Raw genomic sequence first — 22,300 nt, forward strand, 5'->3', positions numbered from 1 at the left:
TGTTCCTGCTGGGGATATTGGCAATTTCTTTTTAAAAGTTCCCCCTTCCGTTGGCCTTGCAGAAGTGTCAAATCCAGGTTAAAATGAGAGAGTCGGAAGGGACCAAGGGGTCATTTAGTCCAACCCTGCAATGCAGGGAGACATCACCCAATATGGGGCTGCTGGAACCCACAAACCACAGTCTATTATTATCCGTTAACCTCGCCCCAAACAGCTGCCCTGCCCTCCGCCACTTTGAGACCTGGACTCGCCCCCCAACCCCCCCCCCGGTGCCTTTTCTTCCTCCTTGGGTTGGTGGAGGACAAACCGAGAGGGCGAGCGGAGCGCCGAGCGACTTGGGGCAGCAGGGCGCACGGTTGGCGGAAACGGCACCTGCCGCCTTGCGCCTCGCCTGCGCGGATGCGGGCCGGGGCGGGGCTTGGACCCGGGCCTGGGGCGGGCCGGAGATAAAAGCAGCGCCTTGGCCGCGCGCCCTCCTGCGGATCCCGGCAAGGGCGCCCGCGCCAGCCCACGACGCCCAGCAACCCGGCCGCCTCGCCGGCTCCCGCGTTCCTCCGGCAGCAAGACGCGGCGGGGCCCGCGCCCGCAGGCCAGCTCCCGGTTGCAGATTTACCCCGGTGGAAGAGGGAGGCTTGGAAGAAGAGCCTCCCCCCCCGCCCCGTGATTTTAGCAGGTATTTTTATGCAGGACATCGTTGCGCTCTAGAAGACGGAGGGGACGCCTGCAAATGCATCTCTGCAGTCTCCGCAGATTTTAAGCCCACCCTCCGCAGTCATTCTGTGGGCTCCCCCTCCCCAGCACCCCCCCCCACTCCACTGGGGCAGATGGCGGAGCGCAGGCAGGCTCTCCATGGCAACCGCTAAAGCAGCCGCATCCTCGCCGCCCCCCTCCCCGGCCAAAGGCAGCAGCTCCGCCTTTGCCATCTGCGCTCTCCCTCTCCTCTTGCTCCCCGCGCCCAGCATCGCCGAGGGTGGCGGGGATCTGGAGTGACAGCCCGGGAGGCGTGGGGCGGGATGCTCAGCTGAGCGAACTCCCTTCTGCAGTGTCTCCTTCCGCGGCCAGAGAAGCCGGAGCTCCAGGCTGGGGCTGACTCCCCACTCCTGCCCCCTGTAGCCGCTGCGAAGGGTCAGCAGGGGCACCCATGGGCAGGGGGGCCCAGATGCCCCTTGCCCCCGGCAAGGGAGGGGGCTTGCTCCTGCGCTGGAGCGAAGTGCCCCCCAGCATGACGGAGAGCTTCATCCTGAGCGGCTACCGCTGCCCGGGCTACACCTTTGCCCAGTGCCTGGTCTCGGCCTTCCGGCCCACCAACGAGACGGGCAACTTCTGGACGCACTTCCTGGCCGTCTTTGTCTTCGCCTTCCACTTCCTGGAGCAGTTCTGGGGCGAGGGCCCCACGGTGCCCCAAGGCCCTCTGGACCCCTTCTACTACCCGCTCTGGAGCTACTTCCTGGGGGTCTGTGGCCTGCTGGTGGCGAGCAGCATGGCGCACCTCTTCAACTCCATGTCGCTGGTCATCCGGGAGATCTGCTTCTACATCGACTACGGCACCATCAGCGCCTACACCGTGGGCTCCTCCTTGGCCTACTTCTACTACATCCACCCCAGGGGAGGCGGATCTCCACCACCACCGCTACCAGGCACCGGCAACAACGTCTCCTCTCTGAGCGCCTGGCCCAGCTGGGAGGGTTCCGGCTGGCTCTCTGTCTTGGCGGGCCAGGTGGGCACGTGGTTTGAGGCCCTCTACGTGCCCAGCGCTTGCCTGATCGCTCTCTTCTGCACCCTGGCCTGCTGCAGCACCCGCCACCAGTGGCCGCGCTACCGCTACCTCATCCGCACGCTGGTCTTCCTGCTGCCCTTTGGGGTGGTCTCCATCCCCGTCTTCCGCAAGCTGTGGTGGGGCGGGGGCGGTGCTGCCGGCGGGCACGGCACAGGCCGCTTCTTCCTGCGCCACTGCTTCTGGCTCCTGGCCTCCGGGATCTTCAACGTCAGCAAGATCCCCGAGCGCTTCAGCCCAGGGAAGTTCGACATCTGGGGCCACAGCCACCAGTGGTTCCACTGCTGCACCTTCATGAGCATCCTGGACGAGCTGCACATGATCCGGGGGGAGATCCGTGAGCTGGGCGCCGGGCTGCCCCTGCTGCCCAGGGCGCCCACTTTCCTCTCCACCTTTGGCGTGATGCTGCTGCTGCTGACACTGCTCGCCAGCATCGTGGGCTGGTTTGGGCTCAGGGCTTACGCCAGCCACCAGCGGAGCAAGGCCAGGAAAGGGGACTGAGGCGCACCGGCTCATTTGCATGGCTTCTGGGCGAGGCGCAAGGGATGCTTGCTGAAAACTGGAAAACACTTGCTGTGTCTAGCACTCACACTGGATTTAACTCTGGGGTGGGGAGGGGGAACAGAGAAGCTTGAAATAAAAGGAAGATGTGACTTGAACCAAATTAGGTGTCCCTTGCAGATAACTCCATGCGGTTTCTTGGACCTGGCAAACAGGATCTTGGGGGAGCTGTGCAGGTGCAACTTGAAAGGCCAGAGATTGTGGGCTGCGGGGTTTATTTTTCCTACAGGCAAATTCAAAGTCCTGCAGGGGTAGTTTTCCATTCTTCTACCTGCTGGGAGAGGTGTCAGGCAGCAATCCTGTGTCAGTCAGGGGTGGGAGGTGCTGTCTGGGAAGCAGCTGAGTTCCCTCAGGAAAGTGGGATGGTAAACTTGGGGGTCTGGATCCTTAGGGTGGCTAGGGAAGGAGCGGTGGCAGCCTCCTGGCCAGGTATGAAGGCTGACAACTCTTGGTTCTGCTTTCGGTCCTCCCTGGCCCAACTCCTGCCGGGAGCCAGAATCGCAGGGGTCCCAAGTTCTCAGCCTACCTGCTTATGGAAGTTTGGAGTCTAAGGTCTTGAACTCGCTCCCCCAAGAGGAAGTGATGGCCTCCAAGTTGGATGGCTTTAAAGGAGGATTAGAGAACAGGGAAGAGAGGGCGACTAGCTATGAGGACTATGTTTCGCTTCCACAGTCAGAGGCAGCAAGGCTTCCAAAGAGGAGGTGCTGGAAACCGCAGGAGGGGAGAGTGGCTCTTGCTGGTTTCCCACTGGGGCATCTGTGAGAGCAGGATACTGCACCAGGTGGGCCATTCGCTTGATCCAGCAGGCTCTTCTTATGGAGGTGGCCTGGCTGGCAACAGCTCGCTTGGGTGCTTAGAGGGCTATCAGGTGCATCTAATTTTTGTACTTTACCCCAGTCTCTGCACTCTTGCAAGACAAATAACAACAGCAGCAGCGCCGGCTGCAGAAATGGTTTCAGAAGCCTCTCCTGACCTAGGGGCCCTGCCCCACCTGCCCCAGCCTCTCCAGAGCAGGGTATCTGCCTGATTCTGGCACCTGCCTGATTCCCAGGCTCAGAGCAACTCCAGAAAAGGTTCTGCTCATCCCTAAATATATTCCATCTGCACGTGAAGCTGTGTTGAGTTTAAGGGCGCAAAAATAGTTTTGCTTTGTTTGTTTTTTAATGTGTGCGGACGTGGGGAAGCAGCAGCAGCAGCAGCAAAAATAGCCCCAGTGGAAACTTCAGCTGCTGCCTCCAAAGGCCGGCTCCCAGGGTGGTGTGGTGGTGGGGGGGTCACTCTGCAGGATGGAAAAGTTGGGGGGGATGAGCTCTGCCTCTCCCTGCTCTTTTGGGCAGAAAAGGCGCTTTCCCTCTTTCTTTCTTTTGCTACCTCCCCCCACAACATCTCCCCAACAAGTGCTGGGATAAATTAAGGTCACTGCAATGCTGGACTTCAGCTGCTGGTAGCAGGGAGAGAAAGCAGGCAGGGCAAAGGGCAGCAACAGGGCCTGCAGTTTCTGTATTAAACTGGGCGGGGGGCAGGGGGCAGCAGAAGCATTGTACCACCCCGCTGTGTCCCGCAGCACCCAGTTTATCCAACTAGTTTATCTCCCCATCCCATCCGTCTCTGGTTTGAGTGGCTAAATTTCTGAAAGTGGGTTTTCTTTGCTGGTGGGGCTTGTCTGAGAAATGAGCAGAGAGGGAGGGAGGGAGGAGGTGGCCTCCTGATCTCTCAAAGCCCTAGTTTCATGCTCAGATCCTTCCTCAGGAGCCTCCTCCTTCACACCCCCTCCAGCTGCCCCAAGGGGAATTGGTTTCCTGGCAAGGGATTATTTGCATCTCAGAGTCCAAACAGTAGCCTGCAGGGAGCCCTGACTCCAGGGCGAGGCGGCAGGGCTCACCCTCTGCCCACAGCCAGCATTACAAATCCTCCACACGGGGCTTGTCACTCCAAAACACTTTGCAAGTGTGAAAAGGTCCAGCTCTCGCCTAGAGAACCAGACCTTGCTGTTAGCAGACAGGGTCCAGGGCTCTGATAACACCACACTGAGCAAAACAGAGTGAAAACAGTATGTAATTTGAGATCATATGAAGAGTACTCCCCCGTCCCCCCCAGAAAACCTTGCACAGAGTCCCATTCTTCCCCCACCATATAGCCACAGTGGTCTCTACTAGGCTTTTGCGCCTCCTCGGCTCAGTTCAGGAGCCAGTGGAACTCACTCCCACAAGAGGCAGTCACCTAGATGGCTTTAAAAGAGGATTAGACAAAATGAGAAGGAGAAGGCAGTCCATGGCCACTAGCCATGATGGCTGCGCTCTGCCTCCAAGATCAGAGCCAGCCATGCTTCTGAATGCCGGGGGGGGGGGTGCTCTGGTGCTCAGGTCCAGCTTGCATCTGGTTAGCCATTGTGAGGACAGGAGGCTGGACTGGCCAGGCTCTCTTTGGACCCAGCAGGCTCTTTCTTATGTGTTCTTATGGCTGGCAGCCAGCCAGGGCGAGGTACAAATTATTATTATTATTATTATTATTATTATTATTATTATTATCCCCTGCCTTCATGAGCTGAACTGTGTTCCCCTCTGGGGGACTCCAAGGCAGCGACAAAACACTGCGTGGCCACACGCTGTCCAGCTGGCCTTGACCTCTGCTGCAAGCCTTGTGGTGGCTCCTCCAGAGTAGTCCTGGGGCAAGCTGGCTGAGCAGCGCCATTTGCATGAGGAGAACAAGGAAGGGAAAGTGACTGCTGGGCAAGCTTTTCTTGAGAGGTAGGGGAGAAGAGAACAGGAAAGAGGCGGTGAAGTCAAGAGTTGCACCTGCGTGAATCTAGAGCAAAAGCAGTCGCTGCATTGCACCTTGGGATTGGGAAATGCAGAGCCCGAAGAATGAGGAAGCAGAGGCGCCCCTGGCTGGGTTGGGTACAAGGCAGCTTTCGCTGTCCCTCTGCCATCACTCTCCCTCCCCAGTCCCAGCTCAGGTCTCTGGTAGAACGAAGGCGGCCAACACAGGCAATGAGCCAAACCTGCCAGGGCTGTTCTGAGGCTCTCGCCCCTCACATCTCCACCAGGCCTTCCAGGTTGCCCCTCATAGAATCACAGAGCTGGAATCCTCTATTCCAACCCCCTGCAGTGCAGGGATTCCCCTTTTCCCAGATGCTGGGGAGATAAGAAGACTTGGGAAGGCAGCAGCTGGCAGCCATTTTTTGCCCAGGCCAGGCCTGCTCCCTGGAGTTGGGGTAGCTCAGTCATTAGAGTGTGAGACTCTTAATCTCAGGGTTGTGGGTTCGAGCCCCACACTGGGCAAAAGGTTCCTGCATTACAGGGGGTTGGGCTAGATGACCGTTGGGTTCCCTTCCAACTCTATGGTACTATCAGAGCGGAGTTTCTGTGAGGCCACCAGAGCTAAGTGGCTGATGCATGGAAAATTGGCCCAGGACAGCTGAGACCAGCGTTCAGGCCCTTTGCCAGAAGCTCCTGAAGTGGTTCGGGGAAAGAGAGAGAGAGAGAGAGAGAGAGAGAGGAACACTCCCCACATCCCACCAAGCCTCCACTGTGAGATGCAGAACTGAGAGGCTGCTCTGAATCACAGCATGTGGGAAGCTGGCAGGAGCTCCAGGGGGTTTAAATATAGAACAGGGACCTGGTGGGGCGAAGGACAAAAGGAGGAAATCCCTGGCCAGGGTGCATCAAGGTGAAAGTGGAATCACAGAGGGGCTGCCTGATGCAGTTCAGGGCCAGGCAGGGCTCAGCGAAGCACCGTTTCCGAAACCCACTCCAAATCTATCGGACAGGGGAAGCTGTTTCCCTCCCTTTTGTTGGAGCCACTGCGCAAGTGTTCTGTCCTGGGGCCAAGGGGTTTTGAGCCCCAGCAAGGCCTGAAATTTACAGCAGAGCAGTTAAGAATCTGCAGCGCATGCTTGTGGGGTTGGGATCTGGTGATTTCTCTACCACCAGCAGCACTAAACCCCCAATTTAGCTGCGGGGGACAAATACATGCCTCTCTTCACAGGCTCTGGGTTCATGTCTGAATACAGATGCAGCCCTGGAAGCTGACTCCTAATGAGACAGACCACTGGGTCCGTCTGCAGCTCAGTATCCTCTGCACCGGTCAGCAGTGACTCTCCAGTCCAGGGTCTCAGATGGGCTCCTCTCTCAGTCCTGCCTGGAAACGCTGCCAGAGGTTCAGTTGGGGACGTTCTGTGTGCAAAGCAGGTATTCTGCCAGAGTAACAGCGCCTCCCAAACTCAATCTAGCCATCTTTCCTGGGGCTGAGGGTCCACTTTGGCAGGATGATGCAAATTCTGGTCCGCATACTTGTCAGGCTGCTGCCCCGGATAATTAGAGAGAAAGAGGGTTAACACTGGGAGTCCTGCGGCCTCTGGGATGTGCTAGTCAGGAGCCCTTGCTCCCCCAAGCTAAACCTCCAAAGTCTCTCTCCTACTTTCAGAAATCGAAATGTTCTCCCACTTAGGGAACATCAGACCCCAATCTAGGCCAGGAGGCTCTGGAAACAGCAGTGTGTGACTGAAATACAGCCACCGGGACTGATCAATAGCTTCCCTTGCTCAGCCGCACCACATCTCTCTCCGGAAAAGCAGCACAAAGGAGGCAGAGGGGCTGCCTAGCAGGGGAATGTGCACTGCAAACAGTGGACAACGGGACCCCTGGGACTCCCACTCTTGGCCCCCTACATCCAGCAGCCTCAAAGGGCCCTTCTCAGAGAGGAGAAGGCCCCACGACGGCTTCTGTGACAGCAGCTTCATCCCAGGCACCTCTGCACCCTCCCCTCCCCCAGTGCACGCTGGGAACTTTGACCTGGAAAGATTGGTCGCTCTCCATCAATGCCTGCGTCTGCGTGTGTCCCTGGGCACCGGTCTGCCAGCAGACTTTGTCCAGAGAGCAGAGGGCAGTTCTGCGGGGGAAGGGGGGGTTTGAGGTGACCTTTGTTCCCTGGGTGAGAGACGTGGCGCAACAGCCCCTGTAGGTCGATAGAGCACGTGAAACTGTGCCCCCATTGCCTGGCGATGCCCTGAAGCCACCGAGTGGCTGCTCTGCAATCTCTCTCCGCTCCTGGTGAAGTTTTCCTCAGTTATCTTTGTTCTTATTCGACTGAGGAACTGATACTGGAGAATCTGGGGCAGGGATGATGCGGGAAGCCATCAGCCAGAATGCCTGAGGCCAGTTGTGAAACCCACCCCTAGAGTTTGGCAAGATTTCATCACCACCTGCATTGTTGTTGGCACCTGTCTATCTTGAGAGATGATGGAGTTCGCCTCGGGGTGTGTGTGTGTGAAGTCAAACTGCTGCGTTAGAAGCAGTTCTGGAGGTCCTGGGCTGCCCTGATGACTAGACCCCTTTCAGCCTCGCTGGTGTGGTCCAAAGGAAAGCAGAGCAAGACACTGGGCACCAGTCTGGCTACAGGAGTAGCCTGCCGCAAGGAGGTGTACCAGGCACCATCCAGCTGCCTTAGGGACTCCACTCTGGAATTGTGTAGGTTTTACTCTTGAGCCTTTTTTCTCCCAAAGAACATAAGAACATAAGAGCCTGCTGGATCAGGCCAAAGTGGGCCCATCTAGTCCAGCCTCCTGTCCTCACAGTGGCCAAACAGATGCCCCTTATGGGAAGCAGGATTCGAGCACAAGAGCAATGCTCTCCCCTCCTGTGGTTTCCAGCAAGAAACTGGTCCTCAGAAGCATCAACGCCTCCAACTCTGCCCATTTGCTTTCTCCACAACACTCAAAACTTCTATCATGTCGCCTCTTCCTCCAAACTCAAAAATCCCAAACGCCGCAACCTTTCCTCCTAGGCGAGTTGCCCTTTCCCGAAGCTTTCCCAACCCTATCCTTTACTAGGTGAGCACCACAGATTTGAAGAACCATACGATGTTGGCAATGCGCACCTCTGCATCCGCGCATTGCGTGCGGCCCCTTCCGGGCTCCTCAAAGGACGCCCCAGCCCCGCCGTTTCGTCACTTACCCCGGCACGGTCCACGGGAGGCTGCGTTAGGTCTTGTGCTTTATTTACGCCCAATTGTTCAGTCTGAAGTCTTCTCTATCAGTTAATCATGATCCATGATGCGTCTAACGGGTGGGGTGGGGTGACAGGAGGGGCGGGGTGAGAGGGAGCCACGGCCGGCGACAGCTAGCTGGGCGCAGGGGCTTCCTGGATTTCGGCCGCCCGCTGGATCATGTCCAGAGCCTCCCAGAAGAAGTCCTTCTGGAAGGTCATGAGGGGCATGCTGCCGACGGCTTCCTTCATCTTGGCCATGCGCCCCTCCAGCGTCGGGCACTTGTGCAGTTGGCTCAGGTACTCCTCGCAGGCCCGGGCGGCCATGGCCTCCGTGTCGCTCGGCGCCACCCCTGCCTTGCTGGCCGGCAGCTCGCGGTAGGCGGGGACTTCCTCAATGTCGTGGCTGGACAGCATGTAGAGGCACTCGCGGGTGGAGCAGATGCGGCGGGCACAGGGCGGCACCTGCAAAGGGGAGACGGATGTAAGGAGAGCCCTGCTGGATCTAGGCCCACATCCTGTTCTCACTGCGGCCAACCAGAAGCGTGTGGGAAACGAGCAAGCAGGATCCGAACCCAAGAGCCTTCTCCCCTCCCAGGGTTTCCAGCAACTGGGATTCAAAGGCACGGCTGCCTCTGACTGTGGAGGCAGAACAAATAGCCCTTCTTGCTAGGAGCCTTAATAATAATAATAATAAATTTTATTTATACCCCGCCCTCCCCGGCCAGAGCCAGGCTCAGGGCAGCTAACACCAATAAAATCACAGTAAAAACATAATAGGGGGGAAAGAGGGGGTGGGGGAAGAAAATTTAAAAACCCAATTTAAAATACAGGGTAAAATGAAATTTAAAATGCAGCCTCATTTAAAGTAGCTGATAAATCAAGACCATAACAGGAGAGAAACATAAGGGTCAGACCGAGTCCAAACCAAAGGCCAGGCAGAACAGCTCTGTCTTGCAGGTCCTGCGGAAAGATGTCAAGTCCCGCAGGGCCCTAGTCTCTTGGGACAGAGCGTTCCACCAGGTTGGGGCCAGTGCTGAGAAGGCCGTGGCCCTAGTTGAGACCAATCTAACCACCTTGCGACTTGAGACCTCCAAGGTGTTGTCATTTGTGGACCTTAAGGTCCTCCGCGGGGCATACCAGGAGAGGCGGTCCCGTAGGTACGTGGGTCTTAGGCCGCATAGGGCTTCTCCTCCTCCACCATGGATTTGTCTTTTAAAGCCACCTAGGGGGTGGGGACAGTGTCCAGGAGGCAGAACACAAACTTCTGCACTCAGGAGGATGCCATGGGGATGTTGGGACGTTTCTGAGCACAATTCAAAGTGTTGGTGCTGACCTTTAAAGCCCTAAATGGCCTTGGTCCTGTATACCTGAAGGAGCGTCTCCACCATCATTCAGCCCGGACACTGAGGTCCAGCGTTGAGGGCCTTCTGGTGGTTCCCTCCCTGCGAGAAGTCAAGTTACAGGGAACCAGGCAGAGGGCCTTCTCAGTAGTGGCGCCCGCCCTGTGGAACACCCTCCCTTCAGATGTCAAAGAGAAAAACAACTACCAGACTTTTAGAAGACATCTGAAGGCAGCCCTGTTTAGGGAAGTTTTTAATATTTAATTCTGTATTGTTTTTAACATTTGACTGGGAGCCGCCCAGAGTGGCTGGGGAAACTCAGCCAGATGGGTGGGGTATAAATAAATTATTATTATTATTATTATTATTATTATTATTATTATTATTAGGACCCTCCCTCCAGCCCTGACGCTGAGGATTAGGAGATAAAACCACACCCAGGGTTTTGAAGCAGTTTTGTGGATCCTGCAAATAAATTGGCATTCTACATGCCTGGGTGGGCTTGTCGAAACAAAAATGTTTTCGGCACAGTGATGTCAAGAGGCAGGGAGTTCCAGAGTGTAGGTGCTGCCGCACTAAAATACCCACGTACGGAGAAAAGATCGGAGGATAACACAGGAAGCGGGCAGGAGAGAAGGCCTGGAATGACTAGACTTCACGGCCGACACCCTCGGGCTACGCAGCCCACCCAGCCCACCTCCCAGGTCCTGACTTCCCCCATTTTGGCCTCATCCCACCTCTCTCCCCCTCACCTTGGTGTGCAGCCGGACGAAAGAGGCGCTGCCTTTGGGCCACCCGGGCAGGCGCCCTCCAGCTCCGCAGCCGCAGCCCATCAGGTCCTTGCTGAAGTCCCCGCTCTGGCTCAGCACCAGCGTGTGGTTGAGGCCGCAGCAGAGGTCGATGGGGCACTTGAGGTAATGCACCTGCAACAGGGAGCACAGCAGCATCAGAGCGTGGCTGAGGATTCGCAGCCATCACCATGGCTGGAGGGAGGTTTCCTGTTGCTGGCAGAGGCTCAGGTGAAATGGGCCTAGAACCACAGAATTGTAGAGTTGGAAGAGACCCCCGAGTGCTATCCAGCCTGACTCCTTGCAATGCAGGAATCCCAGCTAGACAATCCCCGGCAGGTGGTCGCCAGGAACCTCCCATGAAGGGGACTCAAGGCTGAAAAGGGACAACCTTCCTACTCTGTGTCACAATGCCTGATTTGAGCTTGACACGGCCCATAAAGATGGTTCGGCCCAGGCCAAAATGCCAGGTGGCCCAAATTAGTAATGGCCACTAGGACACTGCAAGGGCTCAGAAGCTTCCTGGAGCTCTGAGGGTTCCCACCCCAACCAAGGATGGTCTGCTCGCTCTCCTCTCACCTGGGCAGGCTCCCCGCGGTCTATCTTGTCGCCTGTGCCCAGCTGGCCATAGCGGTTATTTCCTTGCATGAAGATCCGCCCAAACTCGTCCACTAGCCCCAGGTGGTTGTAGCCAAGGGCACAGCTGAGGACCTGCCACAAAGCGGGAGAGGGGAAGGGAGAGAGTCTGACCCACACCTAAGGCCTGAGCGAGGACACGGGGATTAATCTCAAGTAGGACTCCCATCATATTCAGCCTGAATCTTGTCACCAGTGCTCCTTGAAACACACGGTATTCATCAATCGGGCTCCCTCCTGAGCACATGCAGAGTGCAGTTCCCTCTGCCTAAGAGCCTAAGAAGGGCTTGCTGCATCAGACCACTGGCCTGCCTAATCCAGACTCCTGTTCTCACAGTAGCCAACCAGATGCTTCAATGGGAAACTCGTAATCAGGACCACTTTCTCCTTCTGTGGTTTCCAGCAAGGTTTTGGCACCAGGTGAAGATTGGTTTGTTGGTGTCAGACCACTTTCATCTCTGGACCCAGCAAGTGTCAGACTCCTTTAAGACTTGGGGTGTTAAGCCGCATGCCAGACACTTCTAATTACTTGATCTAGCATGTGCTAACAGCTAATTAAGCCAGGCTCTCCTCCTGTGTTGAGGGACTGCCTGGGCGATGGGCCATTAAGAGAACAAAAGGATTGAAAGGAGTCCCTTTGAGATGGCAGATGGGTGGGGCAGATGAAACCAGAGCTTAGTGGAGAGAGGTGAGAAGCAATGTGGGAAGCGTAGAGAAGGGGCAAGAGTCGTGTGGCAGAGAGACAAAGCAGCAAGCAGGCGAGTCAGAGCAGCTTTTGAGAACAAGGTCTGATGCCTGCTTGAATCCAATGTCATTGGCTACAAGACCTTCTTGCTGTGAACCCCTCCATCATAGGCTCATGTATATATTTCTAAAAAAACCGTATATCCTAAAGACACCGCAGTCTCCGCTGTGCCTCGTTTCCAAAAGGAAACACAGACCCTGGGTAAGCACCGGGAACCCCTGGAATCTCGCACCGCTCAGAGATTAGGGTGGCGTGCAACTGAATCTAGGTGGGCTTTTTTTCTGTCTGTCTGTTTGGATGGTTGTTAAGTCACTAAGAAGAAGAAGTCCTCCCCTGGTGGGAGAGGGGAGGGCGGGGAACAGGACAGAGCCCCACCTCTGGGTTACCTTAGCCGGGAGGGAGAGGGCCAGGGGCATCTGCTGATCCAGCGGGTCGAACGCATGGAGGGTGCCAAAGAGGTCGCGGTAAACACCGGGCGAGTGGACCTCAAAGTAGACGGTGCCCTCGTCTGTGGAGGAGACGCAAGATCGTTGCTGGCCAAACCCTGGCCCTGCGCAGAGGCAGAAGGGCTCCCCCAGAGCAGAATCCAACCATCCCAGGCAAGGAGGTTGGGGTTGTGCGGGTGGAGGGCTCCCCACTGCAGTGGCTGCCCGTGGCATTTTGCACTGGGTTCAAGCTCCTGCTCCTGGCTTTCAGGACGGTGCCCTCCTGCTACTCTCTTCTTAAGCCCCATTTGCTCAGGCAGACTTGGTTCTTATCACCTCACCACCCCACTGCCGCCTTCTCCCACTCTCATCTGTGGTCCTTTTAAACTGCCTCTGATGCAGCTTCCCCTTCTCAGTGCTGAAATAGGGGCTGCTGGAACGAATAACTGTAAGGCCTCCCTCCTTCTCCAACCAAAGCCTCCCCACCCCCGGTTCCTTCCGCTTGCAGCTCAAGTGGTTCCACCTAAGGTAAAGGTAAAGAGACCCCTGACCATTAGGTCCAGTCGTGGCTGACTCTGGGGTTGCAGAGCTCATCTCGCTTTATTGGCCAAGGGAGCCGGCGTACAGCTTCTGGGTCATGTGGCCAGCAGGACTAAGCCGCTTCTGGTGAACTAGAGCAGCACACGAAACGCCGTTTACCTTCCCGCCAGAGCGGTACCTATTTATCTACTTGCACTTTGATGTGCTTTTGAACTGCTAGGTTGGCAGGAGCAGGGACCGAGCAATGGGAGCTCACCCCGTCGCGGGGATTCAAACCGCCAACCTTCTGATCAGCAAGTCCTAGGCTCTGTGGTTTAACCCACAGCGCCACCCAAATCCCTGATTCCACCTAACACCCCCCAAAAAAACCCACTTCTCAGCCTTCTCTCAGCTCAGTTTGGGCTTCCTGATATCACCTGTACGCCCTCTTGGGGGGAGACCACATTGCCATGTGTGATCCCTGGCCTCTTCATGAAGACAGAGGAATGGCCAATAGTGATAGCAGTGGCACAAGGTTTGGGAGCATGCACAGCCCACTGTAGGGTCATCTAGTCCAACCCCCCAGCAATGCGGGAATTGCAGCTCAAGAATCCCTGACAGGAAGCCACCCAACCTCTGCTTAAAAACCTCCAGGGAAGGAGAGTCCACCCGGCTCCAAGGCAATCTGCCCCACTGTCAAATAGCTTCAACAGTTGGAATTTCCTTTCTTGTCATGTTGGGATCTATAGGCCCAGGTCCTTCGCTCCGGAGCAGCAGAAAGCAAGCTTGCTCCGTCTTCTGTGTGACAACGCTCCAGATACCTGAAGGTAGCCTGTCCCCTCTCGGTTCTTGTCCTCTCCAGGTGAAACATGCCCAGGTCCCTCAACCGTTCGCCATAAGTAATAAATAATAATAAGAAGAAGGCTTGGTTTCTGGACCCTATTGGTTGTGGCGGCCTCTGGGCAGAGACTGGCCTGGCTGGAGGGCACCTTCTGCTGACCTGTGAGGTAGACGGCGCTGCTCTGGTTGGAGTGCATGTTGCGGACAGAGATGTGAGGGAGGCACTTGGAGACTTTGCGCAGAGCCAGCTGCACAGTGTAGGAGCGCGGCTGGTCCAGCTGGGTCTCGTTCACCACCAAGCTGTAGATCTTCCCTTCCTCTGTGGGGGGAAACAAAACACCCCACAAAAAGTGACTGTGGAATTCGCTTGCCTCCACACGTGCAAAGCCCTATACGGCCTAGGACTATCATGTCTCCTCTCAGTCCCCTCTTCCCCAGGCTAAACATCCCCAAGTCCCTCGTCCGTTCCTCATCAGGCTGGGTTTCCAGACCCCTGATCATCTTGGTCGCCCTCCTCCGCACACCTTCAAGCTTGTCAGCATCCTTCTGAAACTGAACACAATATTCCAGGTGTGGTCTATTATGACCAAAGCAGAATAGAATGGTACCATCACCGGATCAAGTTCATTTGTTTTGCTGAATTAAACTAAATAGTTTGGGAAGTGCTGCTTTAGCAAATCTCTCTGTGAGAATGAGGCTCAGCGTGTGAAGCATTTGTTAAACTGCAGCCTCTGTTAGCAGTTAACTGCTGCCAGAATTATTATTTCTCAAAGCTGGAATTAAAATGAGAATTCAGTCCATGAGAGAATGGGTACCTAAAATCTGGGATGTGCTATGTATAGTTAAGCTTAGATACAGTCGTACCTTGGTTCTAGAACGGAATCCATTCCGGAAGTCCGTTCGACTTCCAAAAATGTTTGAAAACCAAGGCGCAGCTTCCAGTTGGCTGCAGAAGATGTTTGGCTTCCAAAAAACATTCGCAAACTGGAACACTCATTTCCAAGTTTGTGGCGTTCGGGAGCCAAAACGTTTGAGTCGCAAGGTGTTCGAAAAGCAAGGTACAGTGGTGCCTCGCAAGACGAAATTAATCCGTTCCACGAGTCTCTTCGTCTTGCGGTTTTTTCGTCTTGCGAAGCACGGCTATTAGCAGCTTAGCGGCTATTAGCGGCTTAGCGGCTTTAAGAAAAAGGAAACAAACTCGCAAGAACTCGCAAGACGTTTCATCTTGCGAAGCAAGCCCATAGGGAAATTCGTCTTGCGGAATGACTCAAAAAACGCAAAACCCTTTCGTCTAGCGAGTTTTTCGTCTTGCGAGGCATTCGTCTTGCGGGGCAGCACTGTACGACTGTACATGGTAAGAACCAGAGAGGGCAGACAACAATACGATATATTCATTGAGAAACGGAATCTAATGTACTGGAGTGATAAGGTACCAGAGAATGTAAACCCATTTGTGTTACTTGGAACTTTGCGATATTAATTTATTACGTTTGATTTTTGGTATGGATTTCTGTCGCTATACATTTGGCTCCAGATACCCCCTTTTACTCTACTTCTGTATTGTTTTATTTGGCATCTATTATTCTATTTTGCTGTGTTTATACTCTCTCTCTCTCTCTCTCTCTCTCTCTCTCTCTCTCCCCCCGCAGAGGCTCACCTGTCAGGAGCAAGAGGGACCTCTCCGTCTCCTGCCCCACCAGCACGATCTGTTTGAACTTCATGGAGAAGTGGAAGGTCATCTTGAACACCCGCTGCCCGCTGGATTGCAGGTAGACCTCCACGCAGTCGCAGAGGCGCCCGCTGCCGGCTGGGCTGGAGCCCTCGCTGCGCCCCACAGCTGCCGTAACAGGCTGTTCGCGGGTGGCCAGCACGTACAGGTACTTGCGGTACACAGTGTCGCTCCGGGGGTCCGTGGCAAACTGCAGGCAGAAGGAGGAGGAGGGAGGAGGCACTCAGGGTCAGGAAGCCAGAGATCCCGGGATGCTGCAGGAACTGATCAGGGATCTAGAGGGGGAAGAAGTCCGGGCTGTGCACTCAGGGGTGGCAGAGAAGACCCTCCCCTCTCACAAAGAGCCCTGGGGCAACCAGCTTCTGGTGAAAGAAACTAGGGTGCCACAGGACTGTCTGACTCCTTTCCCTAAAGGAAGGTACTAAAGGGTCTGGAAGTGTCCAGAGTGTGGAACTCACATCAAAGAAGAAGAAGAAGAGTTTGGATTTGATATCCCGCTTTATCACTACCCGAAGGAGTCTCAAAGCGGCTAACATTCTCCTTTCCCTTCCTCCCCCACAACAAACACCCTGTGAGGTGAGTGGGGCTGAGAGACTTCAGAGAAGTGTGACTAGCCCAAGGTCACCCAGTAGCTGCATGTGGAGGAGCGGGGAAGCGAACCTCGTTCACCAGATTACGAGTCTACTGCTCCTAACCACTACACCACACTGGCTCTCCTAGCCACCTGAGCCTTCAGTGACAGACTTGGGTCCAGGAGCACCCCACGCTATGGACCTCCTGGACTTGAAAACATAACACCTCCACCTTTTCATGATTTAATTTTATTGGCCCACCACTGCCTTCTTCAAGGCAGATGCACCTTTCTCTTCCTCCAGTGTAGCATTAATTCTCTGAACCCCACCTGCTGCAGCTCCCTCTAAGATGGGTAGGGGCCAAGGGGCCAGAGGATCAGCCGCACTTCTTCAAGCAGCTGTTTAAGGCAGGCATCCAGGCAGCAATAAATGAAGCTGACCTAGGCTGCCCATCTCCTTTCCCTCCCTCCCTCTCAACCGGGACTGCATTCTGCCCACAGCTCCACTGCGAGGCCATGGCGCTGGCCTGTCCTGCCCTGCTTCCGCCTCTGGGAAGCAGTGGGGACAGGCAGCCCACTTGCCCCCACACCGCAGGGTTTCTCTCCTCTCCCGGGCACCTACGTCTTTGGCACTGCGGCAGAGCACCATGTAGCGGCAGGCGCGGCGCCACTGGATGTGGCCCATGGTGGAGGAGACCAGGGCGTTCTTGAGGAAGAAGAGGGTGCCGTTGTAGTCCAGGATGAAGACATGGTCCTTGGTGGGCAAGAACTTCCGGTAGCCGTGCGAGAGCAGCGGGGCAACCGTCTTGCTGACAAAGTGCCGGCGGCCGCTGAACATCTGGAAGTACAAGCCCTTGGTGTCTGCGGGACAGAGAGACCCCCCAGGGGCAGAGGGAGTGGGTCTGTCTGAAGGAGCTGCTACACCGCTCCCTTCCCTGGGGAATGGGGGCAGGGTGGGACCCCCTTTTGCGGGATCGGCCAACCCTCTTCAGCTGCCCCCAGCCCAGGCAGATGTAGAGCTTTTTCTCACACAGCAAAAAAAACACACACCCTTCCTCCCGCCCCCTCTGCTTCACCACTGAGGTATACTGACAGTTGAGTATGGCCGATCTCTTCCACGGCCGGCTGCCACCAGAGTTCTCGTCCCGCAGGCGAGGAGAAAGGCGGCGGCAGATCCTCTGCCAGACCCCCTCACTGTCGCACACCTCATAGAAGTACCGGCAGGTCTGGCCCAGAGCCACCACATCCTTGACAGGCAGGAAGGAGATAATGTAGTACAGCTGAAGAGAAGGAGGGACTCAAGTCAAGGTGAGCGCAGGGAGCGTCTCACACACACAAACACTTCGCTGAACTAGTGTGCTGTTCGCTCTGCCCTGTCTCCACAGTCGGAGACAGCGATGCTTCCAAATTCCAGTTGCTGGAAATAATAACTTGTAATAATAATAGTTTGTTATTTATACCCCGCCCACCTGGCTGGGTTTCCCCAGCCACTCTGGGCGGCTTCCAACAAAATATTAAAATACAGTAGTCCATCAAACATTAAAAGCTTCCCTAAACAGGGCTGCCTTTAAAAGTCTGGTAGTTGTTGTTCTCTTTGACATCTGGTGGGAGGGCCTTCCACAGGGCGGGTGCCACCACTGAGAAGGCCCTCTGCCTGGTTCCCTGTAACTTGGCTTCTCGCAGGGAGGGAACCGCCAGAAGGCCCTCGGCGCTGGACCTCAGTGTCTGGGTAGAACGATGGGGGTGGAGACGCTCCTTCAGATATACTGGACCAAGGCTGTTTAGGGCTTTCAAGTTCAGCACCAACACTTTGAATTGTGCTTGGAAATGGACTGGGAGCCAATGTAGGTCTTTCAGGACCGGTGTTATGTGGTCTCGGCAGCCGCTCCCAGTCACCAGTCTAGCTGCCGCATTCTGGATGAATTGCAGTTTCTGGCTCACCTTCAAAGCCGCACATAGAGTGCATTGTAGTAGTCCAAGCGGGAGATAACCAGAGCATGCACCACTCTGGTGAGGCCGTCTGCGGGCAGGGAGGGTCGCAGGAGGGGAAGAGTTGCCCTTGTGCTTAGGTCTGGCTAGCGGGTTTCTCATAAAGGCCATCTGGTCTGCCACTGTGAGAACAGGATGCTGGACCAGGTGGGCCATTGGCCTGATCCAGCAGGCTCTTTTTATGATCTTGCTGTCCCCACCTCCTAAACCACAGCCAGGCAGCCTCACTCACCAGTTCTGGAGGGAAGACCTGGATAGAGATGGAATCTCCTCTGCCCTTCTTGTCTTCTGTGGTCTCAGTGGATGAGCTGCGCCGCTTCTTCTTGGGCTGCTGAGGGGAGGGGAAGAAGGATGGAGAGGAGGGCAATGGTGTGAGCAGCCAGGAGAAAACTCTTTTTTCTCTTTCAGGGCTTAGTTTCAAAGCAGAAAAGTGCTGGGCCTCAAGTTTTGCTATCCCTAGAATCCATTGCCTTTAAAAACTGCACAGCAGAATTTCACAAGGTGTAGCTTCCCCATCACTACATGGACATAGTGCCAGAAAAATGTCTCCCCCAGTTGAATTTCTGGCTGTCACACCCACAGAAAAGAGTGACAAGCTTCTGTCCGGTCCAGGGGCTTCCTCTGTCATATCATGTCTTGCGTTCCAAGAGCGGGCTGACTCACAATCTCTGCCAAATCATTCTCAGCACCAGCCCAAAACCGAGATTGCCCAGGGCACTTTAAGGGAAACTGTGATTCATTCAACCAAGGTGAAACCAGTTTCATAATAATTTATATCTGCCTTGTGGATGGAATAAGAACGTTAGCAGCAGTGCCTCGAGAGACAGCGGGCAGCCTTGCAAGTGCATTTCCCTGGTTGCACACCAGGGGGCATCAGGACCCTGTGTTAGAAATAAACCTCTAGCTGGGATTTTTCTCCCTCCCTTGAAGATAATTACACATTTGATGCTGAAAAGCTATTTTGTCCCATTAGAAACAGCTTATGTGACACTTTTTTCACATAGCAAAGGCAACACAAAGTTTTTGTGCAGTTGCTTTGCTGCGTTGGACCTGGACTTGGGGACACAGGCATGACCAGAGTGTGACTTGCACTCTGTAGTAGCCCATGAAAGCTTCTGCCATAATTAATTGCCACAATACTCTTCTGGGTTGAAGGGGTTTTTTGTTTTTTTTGTGTGACAAATCCTTTCCAACCCACTTTTCAAAGATTTTTCAGAACGTGGTGAGTCACAGCGCTGACTTGTCAAAGTAGTCAGCTTGTGCGGATTTCTCCAAGTTTGAAGAAAATATTGTGTAGCTTGGTTACCGATTTGGCTAGACAGTTTATTTTAAATTAATTTGCACATGCAATCAAGCAATGGAAGAAGTAGCATCCCCAATTCAGTCAACTGAAAGGGAAAAGCTCCCCGCTCCGCTGAACCATTTCCTTCTCCTCCCACTCTTGGAAAAATCCCCACACAGGTGTCTTGCCCTGCCCTGCAGCCAAAATATAGCATGCTCACTCCAAGCGGTTCCTCAATGCTAGAGATGTGGGAGAAGCGCTGGAGCTTTCTCCTTCTGAATTTTCGGACGATGCGCCTGTCGCTCATGTCTGCCCGCCCAGCCATCGCTTGCGCGGTGGGTGTGAGCTCTCAGACCCACCCTTGTTGCTGGGCCCAGCATGGCCAAGGCTTATGAATGCCTCTGCCCACAAGGTGAATCACCCCGGGGGACATGGCACTATGTGATAATGGCCGTCCTGATGGCTTCACAGAGACAGGGGTTCCCCTGGTAACTGGGGCACTGTGACATCAGCACCTATCTGGGACTGTCTTTATGACCTGTGCACTAGGTACCACCAGGTCCTGGGATTAAAGACCAGGCAAGGTGTGCACCGCAGGGCCAGGATCGTGCTAACAGCTCTGATTTGTACCAGCACTCCACAGTTTGTTCTGCTCCTCCGCTAAGGGGCAGCGAGTTATGGGGGTTAAGGCCGGTACTTTCTCTCCTTGGAGTCATAGCGACATCTCTCGTTGTTAATATATGTTAAATGAGATGCTTCGTCGATGCACCCAGAAAGGGGTGAGTGACAAAGGGTGGATTGGTCAGTATCAGTTCTGTCCTTTCTCCTATTTTCCATTTGCAACATCCAGAACTAGCTGATACCCAAGAGAGGTGTTGTCAGTGGCTTCTGAATGCATATAGGGGAAATGTTTGGCTTTACTCTCGTAGTTGCTTCTGATTCCACTTATTCTGAGAGTAGAAGGACTAGGCAGAGGTATTGGGAGGGTTGGGCCAGCTTTCCCCCAATGCCTGGAGCATTCTGGATGTTTCGAACTACAACTCCCAAGAGCTCCAGCACCGTACGGTTGAGCCATCTGAGGCTGTTGGGGGTTGTAGCCCAAAAATGTCTGGAGGGCACTAGGTTGGGGGAAGGCTGCCTTAAGTAATGCCCATTTTTTACAGCTGCCCAAAGTGATTAAACGTACCATGGAAACACACATTGCGGCTAAATGCAAAGTTTGATGCTGCCAGCTGGCCGTTCCACCCTCCGACCGCACCTTGGCGTCAAGAGCTTCTAGCCTACCCTTCCAGAGGACTCGGGAATTCTAGATCTTGCCCCCTAGTTCTAATAATCCACAGGTCTCCACTCTCAATTCCAGAGAAGGCAGGCATCCAGGCCCTTGGCCCACTAGAGCCCGCTCTGTCCTCCAGTTCCCCAACGCCTCCTTTCACCGGCAGGTGTCACAACTGCAGCCCTTCAGCAACTCAGCCGGTGTGTGAGTTTTCCTGCGAAATATCCAGAGGGCACCAGGTTAGGGAAGGTTTCTTCACCTCTCTCTTTATACCTGCCGAGGTCCAGCATGTTGTTGTTGTTGCTGAGTCGTTTAGTCGTGCCTGACTCTTCGTGACCCCATGGACCAGAGCATGCCAGGCACTCCTGTCTTCCACTGCCTCCCGCAGTTTGGTCAAACTCATGCTGGTAGCTTCAATAACACTGTCCCACCATCTCGTCCTCCGGCGTCCCCTTCTCCTTGTGCCCTCCATCTTTCCCAACATCAGGGTCTTTTCTAGGGAGTCTTCTCTTCTCATGAGGTGGCCAAAGTCTTGGAGCCTCAGCTTCAGGATCTGTCCTTCCAGTGAGCACTCAGGGCTGATTTCCTTCAGAACGGAGAGGTTTGATCTTCTTGCAGTCCATGGGACTCTCAAGAGTCTCCTCCAGCATCAGAATTCAAAAGCATCAATTCTTCGGCGATCAGCCTTCTTGATGGTCCAGCTCTCACTTCCATACATCACAGCTGGGAAAACCAGAGCTTTTACAATACAGACCCTTGTTGGGAGGAGAGGCCTCTCAATGGCTACTAGCCAGGATGGCCAGGCACTTCTGAACACCAGCTGCCGAGAACTGCAGGAGAGGGCTGGTCTTGCTTTCGAATCCTGATCGGGGGGCTTCCCCATTGAGGCATCTGGTTGAACAGGACGCTGGCCACTTGGGCCTGATCCTGCGTTTGCGACGGCCGCCGTCCCAACCTGCCTGCAAGCAAGAAAAAGCATGAAACAATAAGATAGAAGGGGCTATTAAAGTCGCTTTTAAGGCAGAGAAAAACACCGGCTGAGGAACGGGCTCCCTGTTGCAAATCTCAGCTTTCCAGGGTTGGAAAACCAGGGGCTGGATCTTGGCAGCCCCTTCCTCTGGGCCTCCGTCCCCATATCTTCGCCCAACCCAGGCATCCCTCCTTCCTTCTTCCCTGCTGGGCGCCTGATACACGAAAGATGAAGGTGGGTCTGTCTCCTTGCTGGGCCTCCTGGGAGCCTCTCTCCTGGGCACAAGGCGCGCTCTGCTCTTTGGAACTACAACTCCCAGCCGCCCCCAGCTGGCACGTCCCTGGCCGGTGGGAGTTGTAGTCCCAAGCGCCTGGCCGGCGCCACCTTGGCCAAGGCTGCCCTCAGGCCAGGGCACACGGTTCTGCAAGCCGCCTCAAGGTCCCAGATTCATAATGAAGCAGCATATATATATATATATATATATATATACCTTTAGCTCGCTGAAATGCATAAAAATAAATCTGAGAATGCCCCCCAGCTGCATTGAGGTTAATCAGCACTCTGCACATGCCCAGAGGCGTTTCCTTCTAGGCTTCAAAGGAGTTGGGCTGTTAGATGCGCCTCCCTTTCTTCACATCATTGGACAGGGAGGCACTCTGCACATGCCCAGAGAAGGGAGACAGGCCGTAATTCACTGAGGGCTTCCCGCCCTTCTCTCCCTCCCCCCACCAGCCCGTTGGGAGAACGGCCTGCCAGTCAGAACGCGTCCCCCTTTTCCCAGTGCAGATTGGTTAGTTGCGTTGCCATTCAAACTTTTAGTGCCCGCCTCTGCTGAGGTGAGACTGAATCTGATTGGCCTCCGTCTTATTCC

At 54.9% G+C, this 22,300-nt stretch overlaps 3 protein-coding genes across 8 annotated transcripts in view; 2 read left to right on the plus strand and 1 right to left on the minus strand.

Moving 5' to 3' along the window:
* Positions 1–531: 531 nt before the first annotated feature.
* LOC308462288 (membrane progestin receptor epsilon-like) lies at positions 532–2,438 on the plus strand. Its single transcript, XM_080979889.1, has one exon. The coding sequence runs from the start codon at positions 1,142–1,144 to the stop codon at positions 2,273–2,275; it is 1,134 nt and encodes a 377-aa protein (XP_080836015.1). The 5' UTR covers positions 532–1,141; the 3' UTR covers positions 2,276–2,438.
* Positions 2,439–8,315: 5,877 nt separating this feature from the next.
* On the minus strand, positions 8,316–20,703 carry FBXO24 (F-box protein 24). Of its 6 annotated transcripts, none has more exons than XM_080979773.1 (10): positions 20,373–20,703; positions 18,137–18,232; positions 17,009–17,195; positions 16,538–16,776; positions 15,273–15,534; positions 13,776–13,934; positions 12,218–12,339; positions 11,030–11,161; positions 10,415–10,585; positions 8,316–8,784 (listed from the first exon to the last, which is right to left on the minus strand). In XM_080979773.1, exons 1-10 carry the CDS (start codon positions 20,385–20,387, stop codon positions 8,455–8,457), a joined length of 1,713 nt encoding a protein of 570 aa, XP_080835899.1. In that variant the 5' UTR covers positions 20,388–20,703; the 3' UTR covers positions 8,316–8,454. The 6 variants fall into 6 exon arrangements, with proteins under 6 accessions (XP_080835899.1, XP_080835898.1, XP_080835895.1 ...); XM_080979772.1 differs by having other exon boundaries at positions 18,137–18,235; XM_080979769.1 differs by lacking the exon at positions 20,373–20,703 and adding an exon at positions 19,407–19,653.
* The window catches only part of LRCH4 (leucine rich repeats and calponin homology domain containing 4), a 74,246-nt gene continuing 71,732 nt past the window's right edge, over positions 19,787–22,300 (plus strand). Inside the window, exon 1 of the mRNA XM_080979734.1 lies at positions 19,787–19,965. Within this exon, the coding sequence (XP_080835860.1) occupies positions 19,950–19,965 (16 nt within the window). The 5' untranslated portion in view covers positions 19,787–19,949. The remainder of the gene's footprint in view (positions 19,966–22,300) is intronic.

This window comes from Podarcis pityusensis, assembly GCF_964106645.2.
Source record: "Podarcis pityusensis genome assembly, chromosome: 13".
NCBI classification, from domain to species: domain Eukaryota; kingdom Metazoa; phylum Chordata; class Lepidosauria; order Squamata; family Lacertidae; genus Podarcis; species Podarcis pityusensis.

Coding starts and splice junctions, on each gene's coding strand:
- LOC308462288 (XM_080979889.1), top strand. CDS start 1,142: ATGGGCAGGGGGGCCCAGATGCCCCTTGCCCCCGGCAAGGGAGGGGGC.
- FBXO24 (XM_080979768.1), bottom strand. CDS start 19,511: ATGGCTGGGCGGGCAGACATGAGCGACAGGCGCATCGTCCGAAAATTC. Junction 10,586..11,029: donor ACCGCGGGGAGCCTGCCCAG/GTGAGAGGAGAG, acceptor TCCCTGTTGCAG/GTGCATTACCTCAAGTGCCC. Junction 8,785..10,414: donor TCGTCCGGCTGCACACCAAG/GTGAGGGGGAGA, acceptor TCCCCTTTGCAG/GTGCCGCCCTGTGCCCGCCG.